The 27,716-nt window shown below is 45.2% G+C and overlaps 2 protein-coding genes across 2 annotated transcripts; one reads left to right on the top strand and one right to left on the bottom strand.

The window, feature by feature from the left end:
- Positions 1-2,435: 2,435 nt before the first annotated feature.
- lrrc40 (leucine rich repeat containing 40) lies at positions 2,436-19,982 on the top strand. Its single transcript, XM_070832025.1, has 15 exons — positions 2,436-2,585; positions 5,959-6,140; positions 6,631-6,704; positions 8,619-8,748; positions 8,838-8,961; positions 9,442-9,581; positions 11,500-11,672; positions 12,019-12,109; positions 12,744-12,789; positions 15,996-16,098; positions 16,646-16,753; positions 16,843-16,950; positions 18,502-18,579; positions 19,130-19,315; positions 19,663-19,982. The coding sequence occupies exons 1-15, from the start codon at positions 2,441-2,443 to the stop codon at positions 19,766-19,768; spliced, it is 1,794 nt and encodes a 597-aa protein (XP_070688126.1). The 5' UTR covers positions 2,436-2,440; the 3' UTR covers positions 19,769-19,982.
- Positions 19,983-20,209: 227 nt separating this feature from the next.
- Positions 20,210-26,864, bottom strand: ptmaa (prothymosin alpha a). Its single transcript, XM_070832698.1, has 5 exons — positions 26,743-26,864; positions 24,726-24,794; positions 24,553-24,637; positions 21,724-21,812; positions 20,210-21,127 (listed from the first exon to the last, which is right to left on the bottom strand). The coding sequence occupies exons 1-5, from the start codon at positions 26,785-26,787 to the stop codon at positions 21,089-21,091; spliced, it is 327 nt and encodes a 108-aa protein (XP_070688799.1). The 5' UTR covers positions 26,788-26,864; the 3' UTR covers positions 20,210-21,088.
- Positions 26,865-27,716: the final 852 nt, after the last annotated feature.

Below are 27,716 nucleotides of genomic sequence, written 5' to 3'. Positions count from 1 at the left end.
AGAACCACATCAGCGGGACCAGGACCAGGATCCATAGGAACCAGGGAACCACATCAGCAGGACCAGGACCAGGATCCACAGGAACCAGAGAACCACATCAGCAGAACCAGGACCAGGATCCACAGGAACCAGAGAACCACATCAGCAGAACCAGGACCAGGATCCACAGGAACCAGAGAACCACATCAGCAGGGCCAGGACCAGGATCCACGGGATCCACAGGAACCTTATTCAATACTTTAGATTTCTTTGGCTTTGGTAATTATTTTAAACATACAATTCAAACATTATACAAAGGCTGTAATAGTTCAGTTAAATTACCAAATGGAACCACTCCTACATTTGATATTGGCAGAGGGTGATTAGCAGGGCGATCCAGGTGCTCCTGTCTTAGTTTTGCTAGTGATGTAAATGAAGATACTTAAAATCTGATTTTAAAGGTATACAAATGGCTGGAAAAGAATTCAAGTGATGTCAGCTAGCAGACAATGCAACTATCATTTTACAAAATGGAAAAGCAGTTTAAAAAGCTGTCAATTGTCTTGTTGAATTATCTTTGGTATCAAAGTCTAACATTGAATATTTAAAAACTTGAACTCTTTGCCGTGAAGGATACGCCAACTGATTTGGTTGTAATAAGTGGGATTCTGATCAAAGATGTTGGATCGTACTTGTGTATTAGAATATACAAACAAGAAGAGGAAAGGGTGGACTTAAACTTCAATACTTTGATTGAAAAACAGACATTTGGTTATTGAGATATGTAGCATTAAATGGACATCTAATGTTCTCAAACAGTGAAGGTTTATCGGTGTCTGTATATACTGTGATGGTATTTCATGTTCCAAAAGCAACAGTCAAACGGTCAAATGAGTGTGTGAGTGTTAACACATAATGTCAAGGGGGGTTAAATGTATTAGATTTTGGTACTTCAAAAACTATGTTTCCAAAGAAAAGATAAACTATGGTACATGATTCCAGAACTTCTTTTTGAAAAAGTCGGTGGTGTTTAATTTCTCCTGCACTGTGATTTTGACCTGAATACAATCCCTATTAATCATAAGCTGTGTTAAAAATGGACTTTAACACGATGCAGCTGGAAAGAAAAACTTCTCAAGCATTATATGGTCTGTTATTTCCGTGTAGTAGACTGTTGCTCATGGTTCTGATAGCAGAGTTAACAAAATCATTTCTAAATCAATCAAATGTTAAGGGATAAAGAAAAGTCAATATCTTATGTCAAAATATAGAAGATAAGTGGAATAATGTACAGCGAGTGGTGGTCTATCTATCTATCTATCTATCTATCTATCTATCTATCTATCTATATTAATATACTGATCAACCTTATTCCTCACTGACCATGATTATTCACTTGGCTTGTCATTTATAAATGCTTTACACTTGTAAAGCCCCCCCCCCCCCCCCCCCCCCATGAGCCTGGTTCTGTTCCAGGTTTCTTCCTGTTAAAGGGGAGTTCTTCCTGCCACTGTTTCCTAATCTAATATCTGATGCTGCTCATGTGGGGATTCTTGAATCCTTAATGTTGAATTCCTGAATCGTTGGGTCTCTCTCTAATTAAAGAGTTTGGTCTAGACCTGCTCTTTATGGAAAGAGTCTGGAGATAACGCTGTTGTGAATTGGTGCTGTATAAATAAAGATTGATTGATTGATTGATTGATTGATTAGTCACACCCTTGTGGTTGGTAATGTCCTGTCTTCTACAAGGCCTGCTGATAACTGACAGGTTTGCAGCCCTCATCAGTCCCACAGGAGTCCCATGGGTGCTCAAACCCACTCTAAGCCTCATTATTCAGACACACTGACACATCAAACAAGAGGAGGGGGAATTGATGATGGGAATTATGGGTAACACAATAGACTACACTCTATGCTCTGACAGGAATGGAGGGCTCAGCTAGTTTTTTTTTTTTTTTTAATTCGCCTTTTTAGAACTGTTCAGGGCCCTTTAACCAAAGCCCAGTGTATCATGAGCATAATAACCAGTGAGGGACTACCTCTTCTCCCCAGAGCGGCCTGACTGACCTTCAGAATAAAAGGCTTTAAAAAACATTCATGTAGGCAGATGACAAGGGCTATGTGTTTTGTGTAAAACCACGATAAATTGTGTGGTATGAAGATAAAGTGCAAGCCATGCCCACGCGGAGTACATTGACATATCATTTATGCGGCTTTGTGGTAAGCCTTTGGTCTGTTTGGATAATGGAATATAGTCCTGGCTTGGATTGAAGATACGCCGCTTTTATTTTGAAGGAGTCTGAACGGAAGTGTTTTCATCGGCGGGCGGGTGGGCGGCACGCGGACAGTTGGGGTGTGGAAGTAAACGGAGGGGAGCGCGCGCGCGCACACACACACACACACACACACACACACTGTGCTGAAGTAGTAGTGTGAGCTCGTCTAAGTAGGCGTCCTGACGATGTCTCGATTCAAACGAGCGGATAAGGTGGACTCTCTGGCGGGCTTCAGGGCGGTGACGACCGAACCCACCATTCCTTCTGGGCTGCTGAAGGCAGCCAGAAAGAGCGGGCAGCTCAACCTGTCGGGCCGGGGGCTGACGGAAGGTACGTCCCTCCTGTTAGCTGCTTCACTCGGTTAAAGTGTGTAGACGGTCGGTGGGGGAAGACAGCTTGGATGCGGAGGCGCGTCTATTCCTACAGTTACGACATCAGATCAGAGGCCACCTGGGCCAGTAGTCACGTGGGCCAGCTGGAACACCTCGAGTTCCTTCAGCCACAAACAAGTCAGAGTGGGTTCCCTCACTCTGCACGAGCCTGTTCAGATCAAGTCTTTACTTTCCATCGTCCTGAGATCAGAGATCAAGTCCTCCAAACTAATATTAGGAGAAAGTAGAGATGACTGACATGTGTCAATCATTGCTGATGATGCCAGGAAGGACTTAGTTATTACAATCGGCCCTGATCATTTTATTTTGATGTCCACATTTAAGAAGGGAGACAGCCCCTGAGTGATGGCAATATATTATTAAGAATACATGTCACAATGTTTCAATACACCAAATCTGAGATGTTTTCCTTTATTCCTCCTAAGCTAGTGAAAAGGAATATTCCACAGATATCCCTGGTTACATGCAGCCACTCCAGTGCTCAGCTGTCTGACAGTTGATGCCCCAACATGCAGCCTCTTGTGCCATTTTATATTTCTTGTTTTTTTAGTATTAAAAACCAACGGCGGCTGTAGACCTGGGTCCAGGGGTGCGTTAGTATGTGTGACGGTAAAGTCCTCTGGGAATCTGAGTTCAGAGAGGGAGCCCTCTGTTCAAAAGACACAGACATGGAGTCCTCACACAGCTTCAGTCAAAGTCATTTATTTGATTGTTAATTTAGTTTTTTCTAACACAAATACTAAAACATCAACCAACACATTTAAGAAAATAAACTTTGAGTCCTGCCTTGTATGTCTGTGTCTTCATTTTAGATGATGGGAGGCATTGGAACATTTATTTGGGCTTTATGACAAAATACCTTCATCTTCAGATGTTAATGTTGTTCCTTTCCTTTAGAGTACTTTCATTTCTATTGTGAAAGCCTAAAGATGTACACACACTAGGTTCCATGGTTCGGTAATGATAATCAGTAGCACGCTAATTATTTATTATTCTTTTTTCATGTAAGAAAAGGTTATTATTCAAAAAAGGAAACGATGAGCCACAATAACCCTCTGTTTATATTAGGCATGAATCCTTACACTTTAAGGTACTTTATTACCTGCAACTCTGTCAAGTCAAACGGGCTCAGATTGTATCCCGACTCAGACCCCAGCTGTATGAGATGGGTAGAAGTCCCTGCTACCCTAGGCCATATATTTTGGACAGGCACAAACTGCTTACACTCTGGTTGAAGACCTTTGACTCATTCTCCTATATGTAAAAAGAAAAACACAGTCTGACCTGGATCCTATAATGGCAATGTTTTTTTTTTTCAACTTTCTTTTTATTATTACTTATTTTTACATGGAACAAACAACAAACAGGAATATAACAGTGGGGATAGCAGACAGGGTCGGTACAGGTGAATGAATTTGGTCATTTCTAAAGTGTAATCAAAAGCTGAGCCTCAGGGACACATCAACATCCTTGGCAGTCGCAGAAAAAATATATCAGTTTTACAAAGTTATAGAATAAAACATCTGTACAGGACAGAACAATCTTCACTATCTTAGATTCATGTGAGATTTCCAAGGTTCCCAGTACCTCTCAAACTTAGCACTGGCATATCTCAGACGCTCCATAATATAAATCTCCCCAGTGATCTCTTTCCATTCTGAAATAGTCGGAGGCTCCTTACTGAGCCATTTTCTACTTATTGCTTTTTTGCAACTAGCTAATAGAATTTGTATTAAGTACCTATCTTGTTTCTTCATGCTTGTTGGTAAATTCCCTAGATACATAAGACTGAAAGAGCAGTTTATATCTGAGCCTAGAATTGGTCTGATCTCTTTTATCACATTTCCCCAAAACAGTGAAAGCGCAGGACACTCCCAAAAAATATGGAAATGTCCTGCAGATGTATTGCCACACATCCTCCAGCAGTAACCAAGATCAGGTCTGTTAGTCTGGGAACTTTTGATCTTGGGAGTAATAAAAAATCTTAGGATATTTTTCCAAGTAAATTCTCTCCACAGACCTGAGCTTGAACTGAATGTCACTTCTTAAATGAGAATAAATCAGGTGCTCAGTTGAGGGCTCTTTGAAAAGATTAAAAAAAACAAATACATTTTTTGATGCTAAGGAATTTGATCCCAATATTTAAGATTAACAGCCTTCCCCACCTTTTTCTCCTGATTCCCCCTCCCACCGTTTCCCAACCTCCTTTTATTCATCCTCTTTGTTTTGTCACTGGTCTGTTACTTACTTGGCCTCCATACATCTCTTTGGCTGCCGTTACAGGCACGGTGATTCTGGTGTGTGGGTCGTACACACATTGTGTTCACATGCAGTATTTATACCGTGGAGCTCTTTGGTTTTTTCTTTTTTCACCAGAAATGTAACAAAAGTAATATGAAATAAACAATAATGTGAAGGAGAAACAATCTTTATCATTGTATTTGATTCATTATATATGTTGTAGAGATGTTACAACAGTCCTTGTACACTGGGAGAGTTCATTCACTCAGTACGGGATAGAGGATTTAAATGTATTTGATATCTTGTATTCTATGGGGCGGGTGGTAACCCTTGTGTCAAGTCTAAAGTGATCTAGACTGAGCAGCGGTGAGGTGCCAGTGGAACAGTGAGAGACTAAGAAACCAGAGATGAACGGATGACAAAAAAAGACAGAGGGAGAGAGAGTAGAGCACTGACGGATCTCACTGGCGTTGTGTTAGGTGTGCTTACACAGACCTGACTCCATTTCAAAGCCTGTATTGATCTACTTTTCCTGACTTTTTAAACCAAGATGATAGTTGTGTGAGCTATGTGACATTCATATGGCCAGTGAAACTAAGTGTATCATGCAGAACCCACTTTGCTGAGAATGGTTAAAGAAGTGCTGACATCACTCGTAGTCTTTTAGTAAATTCTAACATGCACCGAGGGCCCTGCAGATTTAGCCGAGCCGGCACACGTCTGGTTTAACCTTTCGCTAACTTGAATGGGAATAAAATGATGTAATCATGCAGCTCTTCTAGACTTTCCAAATATTGGTAGTATCAATAGTCATTTTGTGGGGGTTGTCACACAGAAAAATGTCCACAAAGTCATTTAAGATAACTGAATTCAAGATGAACAAATCAATCCTCAAACTGCTTTCAAAGAACCAAGTGAGATGGATGTGAATAAACAGGATTATTTGAGTCTAGCAGCATGCCAAACCCGAATTAGTTAAACCACATTTGAAGAACGGGGCCCAGGTATTACAGTAGCCCACCACTAAAACTAAAAGTGTGTGTGTGTGTGTGTGTGTGTCTCTCTCTCAGTCCCTCAGACCGTGTACCGTCTAAACATTGACACACCAGAGGAGGCCCAGCAGAATGTGTCCTTTGGAGACTCAGATCGCTGGTGGGAACAGACTGACCTCACAAAACTGCTGCTGTCATCCAATCAGCTAGTCCAACTGTCTGATGACATCAGACTCCTGTGTGGACTCACTACAGTGGATGTAAGTAACGCCGGCTCCATCAGTAAGAAGCCTGACTTAATAAGTCATCCACCAAGAAGTAACCCAATCCTATGATATGTGATGAATACGTCCACAGTAAAGTGAGTAGAGTACCAAACCAATTTGACGTTGTTGTGAATGGTACCTTGCCTCACATGGCGGCGGCAGAATGTAGGGGTTTGCACCGTGTCTGGGGCAATTTGGCTCTCAGAAATAATTAATAATTATCTAAGGTAATTAATATATGATTCTTTCAAGAATCAAATTAAGACTAGGAGGTTGTGAAATGGTGTGAAAAGGGAAACTGATTTTGATTGGTGGATTCATAATCACAGTAATCTTAGATGAACTGGACCAAAGCTCCTGCGATCCACCTTTGTTTGGAACGTTTGTTGCTTATTATTGATGAAACAAGTGTTACTGTGAGACACCAGTAGCATCTACCAACTAGTGATGAAGTCAAACTAACATGTTACCTTTGCTCTGGCAGCTCCATGACAACCAGCTGAGCAGTTTACCCAGTGCTTTGGGAGAACTGCATGATCTCCAACAACTGCGACTCAGGTACACACACACACACACACACACACACACACACACACACAGACACTGTGCAAACCTAATATTTGATGTATCCATGCTTTTGCATTGAATATTACAGCATGTTGTGGTGATGATGTTTTTTGTCATTTATCATCAGTTCAGATTAAAACGTTAGCTGTAATCCACTCCATCAAAGTGTTCTGGTGGTGCCACTGTAGCTGCTTTGGTGCAGGAAGTGTGTAGTTCTGGGGACTATACAGATTTCATCTTAGATTACTGATCTCTTATGTTGTTTTCTTCTTTTTTCATTGTCCTCTTCCTCGTCCTCATCCTCATCCTCTCTGTTTTGTTGCAACTACAGCGTTATTAGGATCCATTGTTTCAAAGCACATGGATATGCCTCTAAGCCCTTCTTATTGACCCTGCCATTCTGATTTATGGCACAGAGAGAACGGTGTGGTCTATGACTGTAGGTTGAGATGACTTGAGTTCATTATGTAAGAGGATGTGTTTTCTGAATAAACACACAGCTCAATGAAATATTTACTGGCCCACTATAAGGATTTACAGAAAGAATTTTTAATACTGAAATATGTGGAAGCATGTGAATAGCTGTGAAATGTGTGTGTGTGTGTGTGTGTGTGTGTGTGTGTGTGTGTGTGCGCGCGCTACAGGACCCAGTTATTTTCAGTCTTGCTCTGGCAGTATGTCTCCTTGTCACCTGTCGAAAAAGCATCACACCCCTCCAGTCATTCAGGCATTTTGGTTGGGGGATCTTTGTGATCCCCAGTCAGTACATCTGATGATGTATGATGTCCCTGTTGATGTAGAGTGCCAGTCGAATGTTTGGACATTATGAACATGAATGAAGATATTATGAATATTTACGTTATTGAACACATCAAAACTATGAAGGAACACATTGTGTAGTAAACAGAAAAAGTGCAGAATGGTTTTCAGTTCAGATGTTTGCCTTGTCAAGAGTTGATTTGTGGAATTTCTTGCCTTCTTAATGTGTGTATTGAGTGAGTCGTCCCTGTATCGGAAGGTCGCTGGTTCGATTCCCGGCTCAGCATGTCGAAGTGTCCTTGGGCAAGACACTGAACCCCCACTTGCTCCTGAAGCAGCTTCAGTGTGAAAGAGTGGTCTCCTCCTGAATGATGTGTGAATGAGGATGTGATGGAAAAGTGCTTTGAGTAGTTGAAATGACTAGAAAGGAGCTGTACCATTGTGCTGTACCAAATGTACCATTTCTACATGTGTGGGTCCCACTATGAAGCATGGAGGAGGAGTTCTGATGGTGTGGGGGGGCTTTGATGGTGACACTGTTGGGGATTTATTCAAAATTGAAGGCACACTGAACCAGCATGGCCTCCACAGCATTCTGCAGCCACATGCCGTCCCATCCGGTTTGACCTTAGTGGGACCATCACTTGTTTTCCAGCAGGACAATGAGCCCAAACACTCCTCCAGGCTGTGTGAGGGCTGTTTGAGCAAGAAGGAGCGTGATGACCCGACAGGAGCTACTGGGGACAGTCACACCGCTCGTGGTGGCGCTGGTGTTTTTGGTTGGCATTCATAGACTGACACAAAGAAACAAATGGCAAAGATGATCTGTTGTGTTGTGAACAGTGGCTGTTTGATCAGTCTTTTAAGTCTCTTCCCTGAATATGAATTGTTTCATCAAGCTTGAATACACCCCCCCCACACACACACACACACACACACACACACACACACACACACACACACACACACACACACACACACACACACACACACAGAAACATACACATACACATACAATGAATCCTCAACAAGTCATTGTCATCATGAAATCAAAAATTTGCTTGGGACTAACCACTGAGGGAAGAATGAATGAATGAATCTATCTAAACTAAAATCTAATGTGTGTTTGCTCTCCTGTGGCACCAGTCATAACCAGCTGAGCTCACTGCCGGTGGAGCTGTGCATGCTGAAGAACCTCTGTATCCTCACACTCCAGCAGAACCTGCTAGAGAGCCTGCCAGAGGAACTGGGACACCTGCAGAACCTGACCGAGCTGGTAACTAACGTATAACGTATGTAGCGTGCTACGTCCCACCAGGCTCTGTGATTGGCTGACAGGGTGTCCTGTCCTGTGATTTGTTTAAGGACCTGTCCAACAACCATCTGAAGGCCCTGCCCCCCAGCCTGGGCCATCTCACCTGTCTGCAAAAACTGAACCTGTGTCACAACAAGCTCAGCTGTCTGCCCGACAGCGTGGGCCAGCTCATAAGTAAGACCAGCTACACTGTACATCAGCTGTTCTGCCGCTTTTCATAATCAGTGTGGCGATGATCAAATGTTGGCCTTTATTTACCTCACCAGAAAGAACAAGGCCTTATCTGAAACAAGCGTACATTAGAGAATGGACTTTAGTTTAGTTTTTTTTACTGTGTTTATATGTTATCATATCTGTGTGATCTGAAATTTGAAATATCTGCAGACGTTTCATAGACAGTAGTTTAATGGTCATGCTGTAGAAATGGTAGGAGAAGTGCTTGGAAGTAATGAGTGAGTGACCGCAGTATCTGTGATATGGGGATATGGTTCTGTCTTTGGAACGGTGCTCTGCACTTTATCATACTGACGTCCTAAAACTGTTTTGCATTTGAGGAGCTGAAAAGTGAAGTATTCCATTCTGATCCTAACAATCAGAATCGGTGATCTGCTGCCCAGTCCTGTAAGAGTCTGTTTCCTTGACCTGCTTTCACAGATGTTAAGATGCTGGACTGCAGCAATAACCAACTGACTGAGATTCCTGCCAGCCTATCACAGATGCTCGCTTTGGAGCAGCTATATTTCAGACACAACAAGCTCCATGGCTTCCCAAAGCTCTCTGCACCCATGCTCAAGGTAACCATAGCGACATGATAGTTTCTCCAGGTGTAAAACTCATTTGTGAGAGGGAATAACACATGGCATTCATGACCAGATGTACCAGGCTTTCTGGATAACAAAGGGTATTAATCTAGACATCATCATTTGGAATCTCAATAATTAATCCTCCAACAAAGGCAGTTTTTCTTCAAAACAACTACTGTGTAAACTTAACCACTTCTAAATCATAGCCAGTACAACAATATTTATTTCAAATAAAAGAAAACGTCCATAACATGAACACAGGAACTATCAGAAGGATGAAGCATCCATGTGAGGCCAGCCAGCTTCTTTGTTTTCTGAAAAGGGGTTTGCCACAGGTGAGCTGGCTGTCTATATACTCTGCTCAAAAGAAGTAAGGGAACACTTAAATCACACATCGGATCTAGATGGACTAAATATTCATTATGTTATTAATCTATTCCACATTGTGTAATTCGTTGAGAACAACATGACGTAATAACGGTCAATGGAAACCAAAGTCACCACCTGACTGAGGGCTGGATTCCAAATCACACTGAAAATGTAAAAAATTGAAATCGCAGGCTGATCCAACTTGCGTGAATTTCAGCATGACAACTCATGATGTGACTCGGTAGTGTGTATGGCCCCCACGTGCTTGTATGCACTCCAGACAACGTCCTGGTGGCCTTTGTCAACCAGGAACTGTCTACACACTCAGGGCCCACTGCACCAGCAGTATGATAATGGCTCTGAGATTTCATCCTGGTAGCTGACAGCAGTCAGGCTAGCACATGGTGGGCTGTGCGACCCTCCAAGGATATGGCGGGTGACGTTGCAGGCAACATAACGTTCACCACAGCGTCTCCAGACTGTTTCACGCCTGTCACATGTGCTCAGTGTGAGCCTGCTCTCATCTGTGAAGAGAGCGGGGCACCGATGGTGGACCTGCCAATCCTGCTGTTCTCTGGTGAATGCCAGTCAAGCTGCACGGTGCTGGGCTGTGAGCTCAGGTCCCACTAGAGGACGTCAGGCTCTCATGCCACCCTCATGGAGTGTTTCTGACAGTTTGGTCAGAAACAGGCACACCAGTAGCCTGCTGGAGGTCATTCTGTAGGGCTCTGGCAGTGCTCCTCCTGTTCCTCCTCACACAAAGGAGCAGATACTGGTCCTGCTGCTGGGTTGATGCCCTTCTATAGCTCTGTCCAGCTCTCCTTGTGTAACGGCACGTCTCCTGCTGTCTCTCCACTTCTCCCAGCACACAGTCTCAGAGACACAAACCTTCTTGCAACGGCACATATGGATGTTCCATCCTGGAGGATCTGGACTACCTGTGCAACCTGAATGGGCTGCAGGTACCAGTAGTGCTACCAGTGGTGACAAGGACACTGGCAAAATGCAAAACTAGAGGAGAATCAGTCAGGAAGGATGGGGAGAGAGCGACTGTCTGTGGCCACCACCTGTAAACCATTCCCTTTGAGGGTTGTCTTGCTGCTGTTGCCTCTCCAGTGCACCTGTTGTCACTTTCATTTGCACCAGAACAGGTGAAATTGATTCACAGTCACTTATGCTTTCAAACTGGACAGACTGATATCCCTGAAGTTAAATTGACTTCCTGTTATACTGTGACGTTTAAGCGTTCCCTTAGTTTTCTTGAGCAGTGTAGATTCCAGGGCTCTATTCGTGGAGGAAGGTTAGAGTGGCAGGAGATTTCCCACCCGTACAGAGCAGTGAGAGCACTATTGTTAATGTCTCAATTTCAAATGATTTGTATTTTTCAAGCTTGCCATTCAAGGAATTTACATCCCTATTCAAAACTACCATCTACAGTACATTAGCTTAAATGGTGTTCAGCTATTATATAAGTGTGTGTGTGTGTGTGTGTGTGTGTGTGTGTGTGTGTGTGTGTGTGTGTGTGTGTGTGTGTGTGTAGGACTTGTGTGTTGGGAACAACCACATTGAGCAGTTGGAAGCAGAGCAGCTGGCCTGCCTGACGAGCATATCTCTTCTAGAACTACGAGACAACAAGATCAAAGCCCTCCCCGAACAGATGACCTTACTGACCAGCCTCACACGCCTGGACCTCACCAACAATGACATTTCCACGTAGGTCCATGGACAAACTCGACACAGGGTTGAGGTGATGTTGGTAACAAAGACAACCAGCAGTTCTCACTTTGATCATCCATACAGTAGCTCACAGGAATTTCACAAGGTGGATTTTAGTCAGCCGTTTAAACACATTCCTGTACACGCAGTCCTACACTATGTTGTATTTCATAAATATATTGACTTGGTTGTTATGTGATATAATCCTAAATGATGGGACACTGTGATAGTGTAAGTAACAGCTGCTGATGAAGTACTAGCTTGAGAAAACATTACCCAGTAGTACACTGTCATTATCTTGAGCTCCAGGTAGAATCATGTGAATTGGATCTGTCTCCGTCAGTCTTCCAGCATCTCTCAGCTTGCTGCCCAATCTGAAGGTGCTACTGCTGGAGGGAAACCCTCTGCGAGGAATCAAGAGAGACGTGCTCACTGTAGGTGACTGAGGACACACACACACAGAGCACACACACTGAAACAGACTGGTGGAGGAAGGAAGATAATGCAGTGCAAGCTCAGCCCGCTGAATGCTAGCTGACATCACAGTGTTAAACTATAATGTGGGGCAGGCGGGTTATTATTCCACCGCTCCACTAAGAACAAAATGTGTATGTGTGCAGACATGTTTTCTTCTTCTGGAACAAGAAGGCTTAGTTGTGTTCACAGTTGTGTTCATATCCATCAAGATGAAGTACAAATATAAACACAGTAGACTGTAAGTAGCTAGAGGAAGTAGCACAGTGTCAACTCCAGGTAACAGATCAGCTCCAGCTCAGAGACAGTAACATCCAGTAAAGTCACCGAGATTCAACACATTTGTCAGGAAAGATGTTGGTCTTCTATGAGAGGTTCTGTCATAAAGTTAAAAATGCTTTGCTTGGCATTAGTCACTGTCACACAGTGACCACAGTGGCCTTTGTACTCACTAAAATGCAGTATACAACACACAGTGTACAACACTGCATTTTAGTGAGTACAAAGGCAGCTGGTCATGTTTCTGCCCTGCTTCACTTTTTTTTTTTTTTTAATGATGTCACTGCTTACACTCTTCTGCTGTCCTCACCACAGAAAGGAACCAACGAGCTTCTGAAGTATTTAAGAGGAAGAATTAAAGGTACAGTTAACTTTTTTGTTGACTTGAAGGGCTGACGGGGGCGACAGTTGTCTTGATTTGAATAATCAATCAATCAATCTTTATTTATACAGCACCAATTCACAACAGCGTTATCTCAAGACTCTTTCCATAAAGAGCAGGTCTAGACCAAACTCTTTAATTAGAGAGAGACCCAACGATTCAGGAATTCAACATTAAGGATTCAAGAATCCCCACATGAGCAGCATCAGATATTAGATTAGGAAACAGTGGAGGAAGAACTCCCCTTTAACAGGAAGAAACCTGGAACAGAACCAGGCTCATAGGGGGGGGGGGGGCTTTCTGTCTGTTGGGTGGAGGTTAGAGAGCAGGAGAACCAGGACCAGGATCCACAGGAACCTGAGAACCACAGCAGGAAAACCAGGACCAGGATCCACAGGAACCAGAGAACCACAGCAGGACCAGGACCAGGATCCACAGGAACCAGAGAACCACAGCAGGAGATCCAGGACCAGGATCCACAGGAACCAGAGAACCACAGCAGGAGAACCAGGACCAGGATCCACAGGAACCAGAGAACCACAGCAGGAGAACCAGGACCAGGATCCACAGGAACCTGAGAGATGAGGAAAGCACAGAAAGGCTCCGGGGAAGATATCAAGTTAGTAACAGACATTAAAGAGACATGAAGCATCAGGAGGGAGAGGAAGAGGAGGAGAGAGGAGCCCAGTGCATCATGGGAGTCCCCCGGCAGTCTAAGCCTATAGCAGCATAACTAGGGGCTGGTCCAAGGCCTGATCCAGCCCTCAACTATAAGCTTTATCAATAAGGAAGGTTTTTAGTCTACTCTTAAATGTAGAGAGGGTGTCTGCCCCCCAAACCCAAACTGGAAGGAGGTTCCACAGGAGAGGAGCCTGATAGCTGAAAGCTCTGGCTCCATCACTACTTTAGAGGACTTTAGGAACCACCAGTAGGCCTGCATTCTGGGAGCACAGTGCTCTAGTGGGGTAGTACGGTACTATGAGTTCTTTAAGATATGATGGAGCCTGACCATTAAGAACCTTGTAGGTGAGGAGAAGGATTTTAAACTCTATTCTGGATTTTACTGGAAGCCAGTGAAGAGAAGCCAGTACAGGAGAAATATGGTCTCTTCTCTTAGTTCTCATCAGAACACGAGCAGCAGCGTTCTGGAGAGTAAATAATGATTTTAATTGTTTCTATCTATCTGTGGGTCGTTCTTCCCACTTCTCCACCAGCATCACTGGTGATAGCAGCAACAGAAGAAACAGAAAACATTTCTTCAAGTTATCTTATCTTTCTTTCATTCTTGAACTTTTGATTAGCATGATTGACAAAATAATCTCAGATCGAGGTCCACCAACTAGCTTTTTGTGAGCTTTTACCTGCATCTTAAGTTTTTCTTCAGTGAGTGCTAGGGAGTTTCATAGCCCATTCTGATCAGGGCACACACTGGTCGATCAGCAGGTACCAGAAACAGCCCGGTGTGTCACAGGGTGTCGGCAGGTACGACAAACCATTCAGCACCTTAAGGTCTTTGCTGGTGCACCCAGGACTCTCCCCGAGGAGCACTGGAGTGGTGCAAGTCTTCACAGACTCGAGCCATCAGGAACAGTGCTGCCATGTGAAGTGACTGCAGGTCACAAGAGGTCCACACAACCGTTAGCAAAGTGAACGAATCGCTTTACAGACATTTCTTTCATGAGCGTCACCAACACTTCATTTTGTAGTATCACTGAATCAATTTATTTTTATTTCAAGATTAAAAGGCAGACAGGATAGGGGGAAGAGAGAGGGAGATGACCTGGCCGTGGTTGTGACTGTGTGGGTGTGTGCTGTAACCGTACCAGTTGTGTTTGTGCCCTTCATAAGGCCATCGGTTCTGCGCGCAGCATCTACAAGCCTGAAAGAGCCTGAACATGTTTTTGCTGCGTACACCCGGTGCAGTCACTGGCCAGCCCCTTGGTACATAATCTCTGCAAACATATCTTCATATGCAGGCAACATCTGTAGGCAAGGGGAACATTTTTGTATCAGAAGTTTCTATTTGTTATGAATTTGTAGTCCAAGTGGTATTGACCAGTTGTGTTTGAGTGGACTGTCCATGTGCAGAGCAACAGAGACAGAACATCTCAGAACCCATCAGCTATTGTCTGACAGTGATTTAGCTTTTTACTATCTTTTTCATTATGTATCTGCATTCATATGCACATATCTATTTATAGTGATTAGCTGAATGAGAGGAGCGAGGAAGTCTTGGTCCGGATGTCAGCGGTGTAGGTATCTGCTGGCTGCACTGAAACACTGACCCTTGTGTTGTCAGATGGGCTCCCAGATTGTCTGGTACAGCGAGGAGCCTGGATATGAGACTCAGTGACAGCAGAGACAGCTGCCATCAGCTGTCTGTGAAGCCCAGAGCAACACTACTAACAGCTTCTACTGGGAAAAGGTCAAAGGAGGCAGGAGTGAGTAGACCATCCGTGAAGGATCAAGAAAAGAATTCACATGTGACACCAGACCCCGCAACTGAACAGAAGAGCTGCCGTCTCCCCCGCACTTCTACTCTTAGGTCATGTGATAACACCTCTAACTGTGGGAGCTCTGAAAAAGCTAGTAAGTGGACCTGGTGGAGGGATTACACATGAACTGATGAGGAGTTCACTCAGAGAACTGTTGTGTTTTCATCGTGGGACATGCTCTCTGCTGCCACGCTGCCTCTTCTTTGGCAGCCTCAGTTAAACGTTGCCTCCTCTCAGGCAGCTGGAAACTGCAAACTGTGTTGCTGTGACCCACTTTAATATGACCACTCCATCAAAGGCTGTCACCAAATCCTCTTGAACAGAAATCTTTGCAAATCATTACATTTGTTGAATTAAACTGTTGCAGTTTTCAGCTGTGAACTAGTTTGAAACCATCACAGCCCTCAAATCTACAGACTTCTGACTCACTCTACTTGCTGTAATGAATTTTCCTGGTTGCAGCAGTTCCATCTAGTGGACTGAATACATTACCAACTGTCCTCACTCCACTTTGTGTGTGTGTGTGTCTGTGTCTGTGTGTGTGTGTGTGTGTGTGTGTGTGTGTGTGTGTGTGTCTGTGTCTCTGTGTGTGTGTGTGTGTGTGTGTGTGTGTCTGTGTGTGTGTGTGTGTGTGTGTGTGTGTGTGTGTGTGTGTGTGTGTGTGTGTGTGTGTGTGTGTGTGTGTTGCAGAGGAGCCTGCCAGAGCAGATGAAGGACACACAGCTATGACCCTACCCAGCCAGGCCACAGTCAATGTCCATGACCTTAAAACTCTGAAGATGTTGGTGTACAGGTTAGTGACACCCAAATCTGTCTTTATTTCCCAAAAGCAAAGTCAAGAAAGAAGGAGGCACTCCAGAACATCAGACATCACAATTAGCTAAAGACTCATGTCAGCTGTTAACCTTCTGGGTCAGCTGATGAACGCCTCCATCACAGCGTGTTGATGCACACCTGTCACACAATATGATGTAGTATCTGTGTAGTATTTAGACTTGTGTGTTGCTATCGTTGCTTCTCATACACCTGCCATCCAAGCAGCTGATCCTGTTCAGGGTACTGTCTAAAATCCTGTCAGGCCCATTTCACAAAGAAAAGTGTTTTCATCCAAAATATTGGCCAGTATATTGCTGTCACCAGTGACCTTCCTGTTTCAGCATGAAATAAACTGGCATTATACTTACATATACTTATACATCCACTGGTTTCAGCAACGTTTGCATCAAAAGGTTTCTTTCAAAATGTTGCTTACGGTTGAAGAGACTGATTATTGTTAGCACACTGTAGTTACTGTACAAGTTGGAGTTGGTAGAGTGTAACCTGTATGTGTCTGTGTTCAGTGACAGGCAGGCATCTGATATTCCAGATGAGCTGTTTGATGCTGCAGCAGATCACAGTGTTACCACTGTTAACTTCAGCAAGAACCAGCTGACCTCCATCCCTCCCAGGTACACACACACACACACACACACACACACACACACTGGCACAGGCTGTTTGAACACAGACTAACCCCACATGTGTGTGTTGTGTGCAGACTGGTGGAGATCCAGTCGTCAGTGTCAGATATCAGTCTGGGTTTCAACAGACTGACCTGCTGTTCTGACATCTGCAAGTTCCTGCAGCTGACACACGTTGACCTCAGGTACACACACACACACACACACACACACACACAGGTTTACAGTGGAACTCCACCCATGCCTGTTAGCGCTGTTCATAGTTCTACTTAGACAGTATTAATATGTAGGATTTGGATTATTTTGTCAATGAATCAAAGTTTCTATGATGTATAATAAAAAGAGTCCATCCCAGAGTCCGAGGTGACGACCTCTCATTTTGTCCAACAAACCCAAAGACATTCACTTTACTGTGATACAAAACCAAGCAAAGCTGCAATTATTCATGTTGGAAATGGCACAATAATGTTCAGACCATCGGTCTGCTGAAACGTTTGGCCTTTATTCATGTCTCCTGTTGCTTTGTATGCAGCATGGAAATAAGAAATCCACTCAGCTGTCATGTTGTACTGTCATGTTGTGTAAAACAGACAGCAGAGATGTATATGGTATCTAATAATGATTGAATGGGATTTAAGAGGATTTACAGAGTTCCTTGGACTAGCTAGGAGTAGGAGCAGGGAGTGTCCATCACATTAATGATGATCATTTCTAATGAAGCCATGGAGACAAACATTGAAGTGCAAAATAATGTGTACAGTCTGTCATTACTGTCCAGCTCACTGCTCTGCTGCTCACACAGCTGTGTCTGTAGTAGTCTAAACAGAGCCATTAGGAAACATTTACAGCCAGGCCTGAGAAGACTGTCTGTGACCGTCTGTGTCTGTCTGCGACGGTCTGCGTCTGTCTGCGACTGTCTGCGTCTGTCTGCGACGGTCTGCGTCTGTCTGCGACGGTCTGCGTCTGTCTGCGTCTGTCTGCGACGGTCTGCGTCTGTCTGCGTCTGTCTGCGTCTGTCTGCGACGGTCTGCAACGGTCTGCGTCTGTCTGCGACGGTCTGCGTCTGTCTGCGTCTGTCTGCGTCTGTCTGCGTCTGTCTGCGTCTGTCTGCAACGGTCTGCGTCTGTCTGCGACGGTCTGCGTCTGTCTGCGACGGTCTGCGTCTGTCTGCGACGGTCTGCGTCTGTCTGCGTCTGTCTGCGACGGTCTGCGTCTGTCTGCGACGGTCTGCAATGGTCTGTGACGGTCTGTGACGGTCTGCGACGGTTCACGTCTGTCTGCGACGGTCTGTGTCTGTCTGTGACGGTCTGCGACGGTCTGTCTGCGACGGTCTGTGTCTGTCTGCGACGGTCTGTGGCGGTCTGTGTCTGTCTGTGTCTGTGACGGTCTGTCTGCGACAGTCTGCGTCTGTCTGCGACGGTCTGTGTCTGTCTGCGACGGTCTGTGTCTGTCTGTGACGGTCTATCTGTCTGTGACGGTCTGTGTCTGTCTGTGTCTGTCTGCGACGGTCTGTGTCTGTCTATCTGTCTGTGACGGTCTGTGTCTGTCTGCGACTGTCTGTGACCATCTGTGACTGTCTGTGATCATCTGTGACTGTCTGCGACGGTCTGTGTCTGTCTGCGACTGTCTGTGACTGTCTGTCTGTGCTCAGGAACAGGATTGCTGTAGGACTTTGATATAGAACCACCAGTAAAAAGGTTATTATTGTGTTTCTGTCCTACCTGCTTGTCTTTCAGGAATAACCAGCTGAGTGATTTACCATCTGAAATGAAGGGCTTGACTAAATTACGTTCCATTATTCTCAATTACAACAGGTAAGTCACTGTTTGAGCAGCTGTTCAACTCCAAATCACTTCCTAATAAAAGTTTCTAATGGAGCAGCTCCGCCGTGACATCATCTACTGTGCTGGTGTGACCTGTGGCTAACGTGGCTCCTCTCCTCCCCCACTCGAGTCTCTCCCTCTCGTCTCAGCTCCTGCCAAAGGGGATGTGAGAGAGAGAGAGAGACTGAGAGTGGTTTTACTCCCCACAGGCACCATCCTCACTCACTAGTGTGTAAAAGAATTTGGTAACAGCTGTAAAGAAAAACACGTGATGACATCTGGGTGTCACACAATCTGTTCATCTAAATAATCGATAACTAGTTTTATTATTGGGTTGTATTAAAGAGCAGACATGAGAGGTGGAATGAAAGACGCTTTGCTAATATTGCAGAAATGATAGGACACTTACTGGATTTTCCCTCGATGAGCCAAATGGGAAGAACACAGACAGTCTAATGATTCAGTAAACACTTCTCCAATGTGTGTGTGATTAACTACACAGCAGCAGCTTGTCCACTCAGAGACTTTGTACTGATCACAGGTTCAAGTCCTTCCCTCAAGTCCTCTATCAGATAGTTTCCTTGGAGACGGTGTTGCTTGGTAACAACCAGGTGAGTGGGGTGGACCCTGGTCTTCTGATGAAGCTGGTTCATCTGACAACGCTGGACCTGTCTAACAATGACCTGCTGAACATTCCCCCTGAACTGGGCCTGTGCTCCAGCCTCAGGTATGGAGCACACCTCTGTCTCCAGTGTTTATGTGATAGGACGACCACACTGGTGCTGTGTGTGAACACTCATTACATGACCATGAGATAATATCCACTTTTCCTCAGACTTCTTCTTAAGTTGGGTCTCCCAAATGTAAAGTGAAGAAGTCATTCAGCTCATTTCAAATGCTATTCTCAGAGCACAAACCTTACAGAACCTGATTATGTTTAAGGCTTTTTATTTTTCCAAAACAATCCAGGAATTGATCTGTGTCTATTTTGAATGGTGGAAATTGAATGAAAAAGAAAGTAATTGTAAAATTAGACTGAAACCCCCCCCAGTCACACCCAGTGTCGTCCCTCAGGTGTCTCAGTCTGGAGGGGAATCCTTTCCGCACACCCAGAGCAGCCATCGTGGCCAAAGGAACAGATGCTGTGTTGGAGTACCTCCGCAGCCGCATTCCTACATGAGCTCAGCAACAGCAGCAACGAGCCACACAGAGCAGCCAACAACATGACTGCACTGTGGACTTCCAGAAGCAGACCAGTAGCCAAGCTTAAAGTCTGAATATTCATGTTTCTGCAGAGATCTGCTTTGTGTTTGATAAAGATTTCTGTACAGTCCCATTCAAAGTGATGCCTGAAAAGAGGCACTTGACTTTATAAAGTTGCTGTTAAGAATAAAGAGTGGTGTGAACTTTGTGTAGCAGCAGTTAGTAGCCCAGTCCAGGCATTTAACTAATACACACACACACACACACACACACACACACACACACACACACACACATATATACACGCATATACAAACAGGATTTATTTGTTCGTCTAGATTATGTCCCAGAGAGTCACGGCTACACTTGTTAGAAGGGTGCAGTGTGACAAGATAAAAAGGTAGGAAGTACATAGCAGTGACTGTTTTGATCAAACTTTATTGAAACTGTCATCCAGGACAGGTGCCACCTGACAAGCTGAATATTTCTCAAAAGGAAAGTATGAAGGAGAGCCGCCGACAGCGAACCAACCACTTAGTTTCACAATCGTCAACCACATTAACCAGTAATCTAAAAAAGACAGGAGACGACCCAGACACAGCTGGAATGTACAAGACAACATCCAGGAGCTTTACACATGATTTCCTGGCGCCCAAACCAGCTGTGATCTGATTTTTAGTTTTAAAGTGTGGACAAGCGGCCAGTGGAGGGGGGGGGTCACATCTGAGCAGTTCTCCCTGCTGAAAAGGTGACATCACTGATGAGTGATTCTCCTCTTTCTGTTCACTGCAGGTAGATACAACCTGTGACAGGTGGAAACTAACAAAACCAGATGATTATTGTTCAACATAACAGCAGACGTTAAACATTCAGATGTGGCCGTGATAGACGGACGGAATAGAGACAGATGGACAAGCAGAAACTAGAGCACTGGAATCTCATCCAAACTACCACTAATGCAAACTCGGTCAGTCAGAGGAGCCACAAGTCACCGGGACACCCCCCGTGTGTTTCCAGGTCCTTGTTCCTACCGACCCTAGAACCCTATATTGTAATAATGATGACGAGTCTGGATCTAAAAGTCTTCAAAGCACCACTCGATACCCAGAAAGATCACTGTTGCAAAATGGCCGTCCTCCTTACAATATTTACAAAAATATAAAATGTAAATAAAAATACAAACAAATTCTCTGTTTAAAAGTATTCTTGTTAAGAAGGGAGGACTGAGGTGTTGAGGCTTTGCTGGAAAACTGGCTGTCTCTTGATGTTCGTCCTCCAGACAGCGGGCGCTGCAGACTCACTGGTCTGTCTTCTGCTTCTTGGCTTCAACTTCATCCTGCCAATAAGGAAGAACAAGGTGAGAGGTGCTACCTCAGGAAACACAGCAGCCCCTTCATCTTCCTCCTCGGGCCGACGGAGACGTGCAAAGAGCAGAGATTCATTCGTTTGGCTGTCTTAGTAAGTCACAGCCCAACATCCACGGTGGTCAGGGGAGAGAAAAGAGGTTCTTATACTTCAAGTGTCACAAGAACAGAGCAGTTCACTTCCTATGGTGACACTAAAGACAAAAAGGAAACTAAAATGAACATCAAAAAGTCAGTGGAGCTTTTAAAAGCTGCCCCCATGATGTTAGAAATACTGGAGGGTTTGAGTCAATGTGTTCAGGTTTTATTTCTTCAGTTTAAATGGAGCTTTTACTCAATGACCTGAAGTCTCAGTGGAACCTTCTCTGTCCTGTTACTGGAATATAAAGACGATGATGACGTCAAGTCATTTTTCATATAACAGATATAATATCAGGACAGTACCACCCCCCCCCCTCACTGAGCATCCCGGCTCTGCTCTGTATCGGTGCAGCGGGGCAGAGGCACTGGGACCGATCTGCTCATGTTCATCTGGTAACAACAACTTTTGACGGCAACTCTTCCTCACCTCTTCATCGTCGTCATCATCATCATCCTCTGCTGCTCTCTTCCCTATTGGTCCATCAAGGTCATCGTCATCTTCATCCTCTTCATCACCTGCACACACACAGACAGTCACTGGTACAGTGTGTTCTGCTGGGTTCATCCTGCAGCACTGACTACACTGACCTCACAGTAAATATGGCTACAGACGCCATTTCACTTCAACATGACCGTAAAAGTAAGACAGGGAAACTTCTTGCATTGACTGAGCAGCTGTCTACACTGAAGGAGGACGTCGACGGCTTTCACTTTTTCTTTTTCAGCTCTGCGACTCAGGTGTGTAATCTGGGTTCATGTGACCTCACAACACAAAAGAGAAAAGATGTGATTTTACTTTAGACACCATCAGCTCTGACATTTGATTAAACTGACTTTAGAAAGTTGATACCGATGGACACTTTGTCTCTCTGTCTGATGACTTCACTTTGAACATGAGGTCACCCAGAGGTTGTCTTTTAGCCCCTGCACCCTTTTCTGTGGTCTTTGGTCAGGTGTGGTCTTTGGAAGTACACAGACGACTTGGCAATGGTTCATGTGTGTTAAAGGGTAATGAACTACAGAGTTCATGCATTATTCACATTACCAATCAGCATGGTGTCAACAGAATGCTTTGGTCCTAGAAGCTAACACCAAGGAAGCTGTGACAGCAATGTGTTGGTCATTTCAAATATTCAGGAATGATTTTAAGCACCAAGTTTAATTTTCATGACAACCCAGACCACGTTTAAGAAGGCAACACTAACACTGTTCCTTTGAAGGCAGTGAAATTTGATGTGAGCAAAGGCTCGTTTGCGCTGGTCTAGTGGGAAGCATCATTCCCACACATGCTGGCATGGAAATGTTGTGGCTGCAAGAGAAAAAGCAAACTCACAAAAAGAATCCACACAAGCAGCAAGATTACATGGAACCCTCAGAGACAGCTGCTGGAGCTGTGCACCACACAGAGCATCTCCATCTTTTATTACACCACCACGGGAGTGGATAACAAAGATCCCTGATTATTTATATATATACACACACACACACACACACATATGTATATATATACACACACACACACACACACATATATATATATATATATGTATGTATGTATGTATGTATGTATGTATGAAGCATGAGGCTGGTGGTGATAAACATTAAACACCTTGAGGATGAACGTTAGAACGGAGGATTCCTCAAACGTTACTGCTACAATGTTCCCATGAGGCTTCCAAACTAAACTTCTAGAATGAATAAGGGTGACTGGTGTTATGATCCAAGACAGACCAGGTAGGTGTGCAGCCTGTCTCTTCATGAACTTAACCTTTGCCTTAGTTAGAGAGGGGCTGAATAAGAAACTGCTGCTAAAGAGGGATTTCCTTCCATGAAAACAGATCTGCAACCACACTCATTTACAATAATAAGGTCATCAATACGTTTTGAACCCTTTTGTACAACTGAAGTAAACCAGTGTTAGTTTCACCCAGTCTCCTCCTCCAGCTGCATTTCCCCCTCCTCAGGCCTCTTTGTTGTCCAGATCCTGCCACTCCCATCTACCCTCTCATCTCTTTCCCTTGTCAGCTTACTTACTTCATAAACTGGCCCAGATCCTTTAGACTATTGTCAGATAGTTGTAGCGATCATGCAGGCTGTTTGCTTTTGAGCTTCTATTTTCTGCTTCAGTCCTGGAGCTGAACCCGTCTCTGCCTACCTGCTTTTTGGATTCTTGCCTGCTCCTCTTGGATTTGTTTGCCTGTGTTGGACTGCCCTCTGCTTTTGACCACTGTCCTTTTGTACCTTTGATTTTTGAAATAAAATCACTGAAGTACACCAGCTCTGTGTTTGGGTTCTATCACTCAGCAGTGAGGGACACATAGGGGGGGGGCACCACTTCATCTGTACTTCAAGGTGAACATCCCAGCCTGTTTTACTACCACACCACTATGGAGCACATGTGTACAAACGCTGCTGTGATTCACAGTAGTCAGGGGACTGGTTAACTAATAGTTGGAGCTCATTATGCATCAGATTACTCACTGCAAATGAAAATGTTCTCCCAGTCTGAATTATTCTTCAGAGCGACAGCATGAACTTGAATTGTGTGGGATGAGTTCTGGTCAATGCTTTGCTTTCCTTGCATGTTTGAGAGTCTTTCCTAAAGGAATGGTTCACTTCCCAAAGGCCCACTGACTTTACATGAGCTTTCTTATGCTCAACACAAGTATATTGAGCAGTTACACAGTCTGGCCTCCAGGTGGCAGAGCCACACTTTTACTGGACCAACATGATGAAGTGATGAATTGATCAGTGAAATGAGTAAGCCTGTTAATTATTTAACTAATGCAGACACAGAATTACACATTCAGTATAAGTGCACGGTGTTTGGAGGTTCCCATTACAGAGCTCACGGTCTGAGTTGGACAACGCGAGCTGTCTTTTTGCACAAAAACTCCAAAGCATTCTGCACCTGGTGGGAAACATCACTCATCCTGCTCCCTTACTCTGCATTTGTACGCTCAGTACTGCTGAACGTGGTCGGGCTAACTCGTGTCCTCTACAGAGGGATGGATGGACTGAGCTTCAAGCTCCAGGGCACACCTGCAAGACAAGTCTCATCTGAGAGCTGCTATGGCGTCTCAGTATTATCTGGATTCCTGTGATAAATATCCAGCCGCCTTCACAAATAGTGAAGGAAACGTTGATTGAGCGTCTCTACAAATGAGCAGCAGTCAATTAAACAGTGGACTGTGTTTACATGAATGATGCTTGGTGCTCAAACAGTCCAACCTCATGTTCAACAAGGGCCACTTACCCTCTCCATCCTCCTCCTCCTCCTCCTCTTCAACATCCTCCTCGTCCTCCTCTACCTCGTTCTCCTGCTCGCCATTCTCCTCGTCCTGCCGGGGAGACAGAACATGGTTGATCCTTGTCGTGTCTCCTGGTGACCAAATCAGCTGTAAGAGCAACAAAGGGAGCCGTTCTTACAGTTTTGCCGTTGGCGGCAGCATCCTCTCCGTTCTCTGCGTCTTCAGCCTGCTTCTTCTCCTTCAGCTCCTGAAAGCAGCCGTATCGTTACACACAACATGTCTTTTAGGAACGTGGAGATGGGACAGTGTGTTCTGTCTCTCTGTTGGCTCAGTGATCAAACGTTCAGGCACCGTGGCTGCATTCCATTAATCTGTGTGGAGTTGTGTCTAGTTCAGTATATGCGTAATACACTATTTCATCATTGTGATATGCAGATGACTCATTAGTTACAAGGGAATATGGGTCACTTGTATTTTACTATACATGTATTTAAATTCACTTGTTTGAATCGATTTAGGCAATATTGAACTGTGTAACACTGGAAACTTGTTGATGGTGATGGCAGGGGAGGGGGCTTACAATGACATCCTATCAATAAAGGATAAAATTACCAAAATGACTGCGTACTCCATATTGAGAAAGACACACTGGCATGCATCCCTTGCTATACACCCCACAGACACAGCCTCCTCACCCCTACCGAGCGGGGCTGTGAGCGGGCTTTTAAAGACAGGTAGTGACTCAAGGAGTCGAGCTTTCATTGGTCTGTCCTGTCTAAGTCCCTCCCCCCTCTTACTGATTGGCTAAAACCTGACACCGTCCATCACCGCAGCACCTCTGTCAGCGCGGAGCCTTAGCCTGGGGGGACTACAGACACACCAGTACAAAGACTACAACTCCCTGCGGCCCGGCAGCTGATTAATCACTGTCGGCTTATCAGAGCAGGTGCCACAGCGAGCCAACAGTGTTCCTCTGACGGAGCTGTCAGAGAAGACAGTAGGCTTCATGTCCGTGTCAGCACCTCCGTGAACTCTCTGCTCGTTTCAACGGCCATGTTATTCTACTGTTGAAGACCTTGTCGCTGTCTTCTGTCATGAACTGTCACATTTCTAACACCCACACATCACTCCGCCTGTCTCCTGTCCCCGCGTGTGTAGCGGACAGCAGCCTCCATCCTTTTAACTTCACCCAGAGCGCCTCCATCCCAGCAGCCCCGCTGTCTGCAAAGTGCTCCGTGCGTCTCGCGCCCTCCCGCCGCTTGCAGTCAAACCGAGCGCTGCACGCGCTGCCTCTCGCGCACCATCTGCTCAGCACCGGAGCAGAGGAGAGCACGAGCGCTGCTCTGGTACATTGTTTTTAAATGACGAGGGGGGGCAGAGCATCCCTCAGCCACAGGACCAGCAGGTACCGGAGGGACAAGAGGACGGAGAGGAGACACCGTGGGGGCTGAAGCTCCCCTCCACAGTGGAAACAACAGCAGGAGGACACGGTGCGCGGGGAGCAGAGCTGGTCCACTACAATGTCCCAACTCTGAGACAAAACCTCCTTCGACATCACCTTTCAAATGTGTGCATGGTGGGACACATCAGCAGCCACCGAGCCGACATTTAACAGTCCCTTTAAAAATGAAGCGGACTGACCGAGCTGTTTGGTTTCTATCAGCCCCCACAGGCTCCGTGCCGTCCCCACGGGGGGGGGGCAGCGTAGGTAACACCTGATTACAGTGTGTCTTTCACTCTCTGGCTGCGCTGACACAGAGCTCCTCAGAGCCCCGTAAGCCGGTTAAAGTCGCCGGTAATGACACGCAGCAGTCAGCCGGCACGGCGGGGACACCCCCCCTCACTACCCCCCCACCGTCACTTCCACAGTTTGACCGTTCACAGAAACAACGTGGCGCTGAATGTGCTGAGACAATGAGCACAGGTAACCCTTCCATGACCTCCCCGTGTCTCCTTCACCTCAGAGGAAACTAAGGAGGCTGAGCTCTCCTCTTCCTCACTCCTCATCATCCACACACTGTCACACACCGAGCAGACCACACCACACCACCACCACCACCACCACCACCACCACACAGGATCTAAGCAGGCACATTAGGAATCAGTTAGAAATGGAGGAAGGAGTTGCAGAAAGCATTGTGTCCCTCTCTCTCTCTCTCTCCTCCTCCTCCTCCTCCTCTTCCTCCTGTCCTTACCTTGGCGCTCACTTCTCCACTGCTTGCCACTTTACTGTCCGCCATGTTAAAAGAAAATGACAAATAAATGAGTATCCGGTGAGAAGAATGCAAAATGTAACAAAACGAGAAGAAGAGGCGCAGAGTGTTCGGTCCGGGAGGGGTCGGAGGAAGCTGATGTCCTGGCAGCAGCGTGTCCAGCAGCCTTTATAGCGCAGTGGGTGGGAAAGGTGTCTGGAGCCCCTCCCTGATTGGTCCATTAGCTTTGAAAATATTCAGCCAGCAACCAGTAAGACGGAAACAATAGACCCCCCCCCCCCCCCCCCTCCACCCCCCAAGGGTGTGTGTGTGTGTCTTTAAACATGGCCTGTGTTGGCTTTGTTGAAATGGATCCTTTCACACTTATTGAAGCAGTGAAGCATTGGAACCACAGGCTGCGTGTTAATGTAACTGATCCAGGACCTGCTACCAGGAGGATTACTGCTGGGATCTAAAAACAAACCACGCTTTAGGCTGCGTGTGGAATCCGTGTAAGTTTTGGATCATCAGACCATCAGATGAGCCCAAAGTTGGCTCATTCCAAAATGCAAGTGTTTCTAAATGAATGTGAGCCAAAGAACTGTATATCTGAGTATTTCCCAGGAAGTAGTGCCCACGGTCCCCTCTGGCACCGCCGTCATGTCAACCAGCTCACAGTTCACATGAATCTTATTATTATCTTATTATTATTAGAATGTTTGTTCGCTTACACTTCTTGTTTATTTCAGTGAACTTTGTAAAGCAGTGAGACAACTCTGTTGTGATATTGGGCTATACAAAATAAATTGAATTGAATCGAATCGAATCGAATCGAATCGAATCGAATCGAATCGAATCGAACCGAACCGAACCGAACCGAACCGAACAATGATAGACCAATACCACATTCCAGAATACTGCCCATTCAAAACAATATGGCTGCAGCCACTGTTACAGTGCTTGGCCGTGGCCCCTAC

Source organism: Pempheris klunzingeri, chromosome 6 (genome assembly GCF_042242105.1).
Source record: "Pempheris klunzingeri isolate RE-2024b chromosome 6, fPemKlu1.hap1, whole genome shotgun sequence".
NCBI classification, from domain to species: Eukaryota; Metazoa; Chordata; class Actinopteri; order Acropomatiformes; family Pempheridae; genus Pempheris; species Pempheris klunzingeri.
Note: the sequence above shows the minus strand (reverse complement) of the source record. Positions and strands in the feature narration are given on the sequence as shown.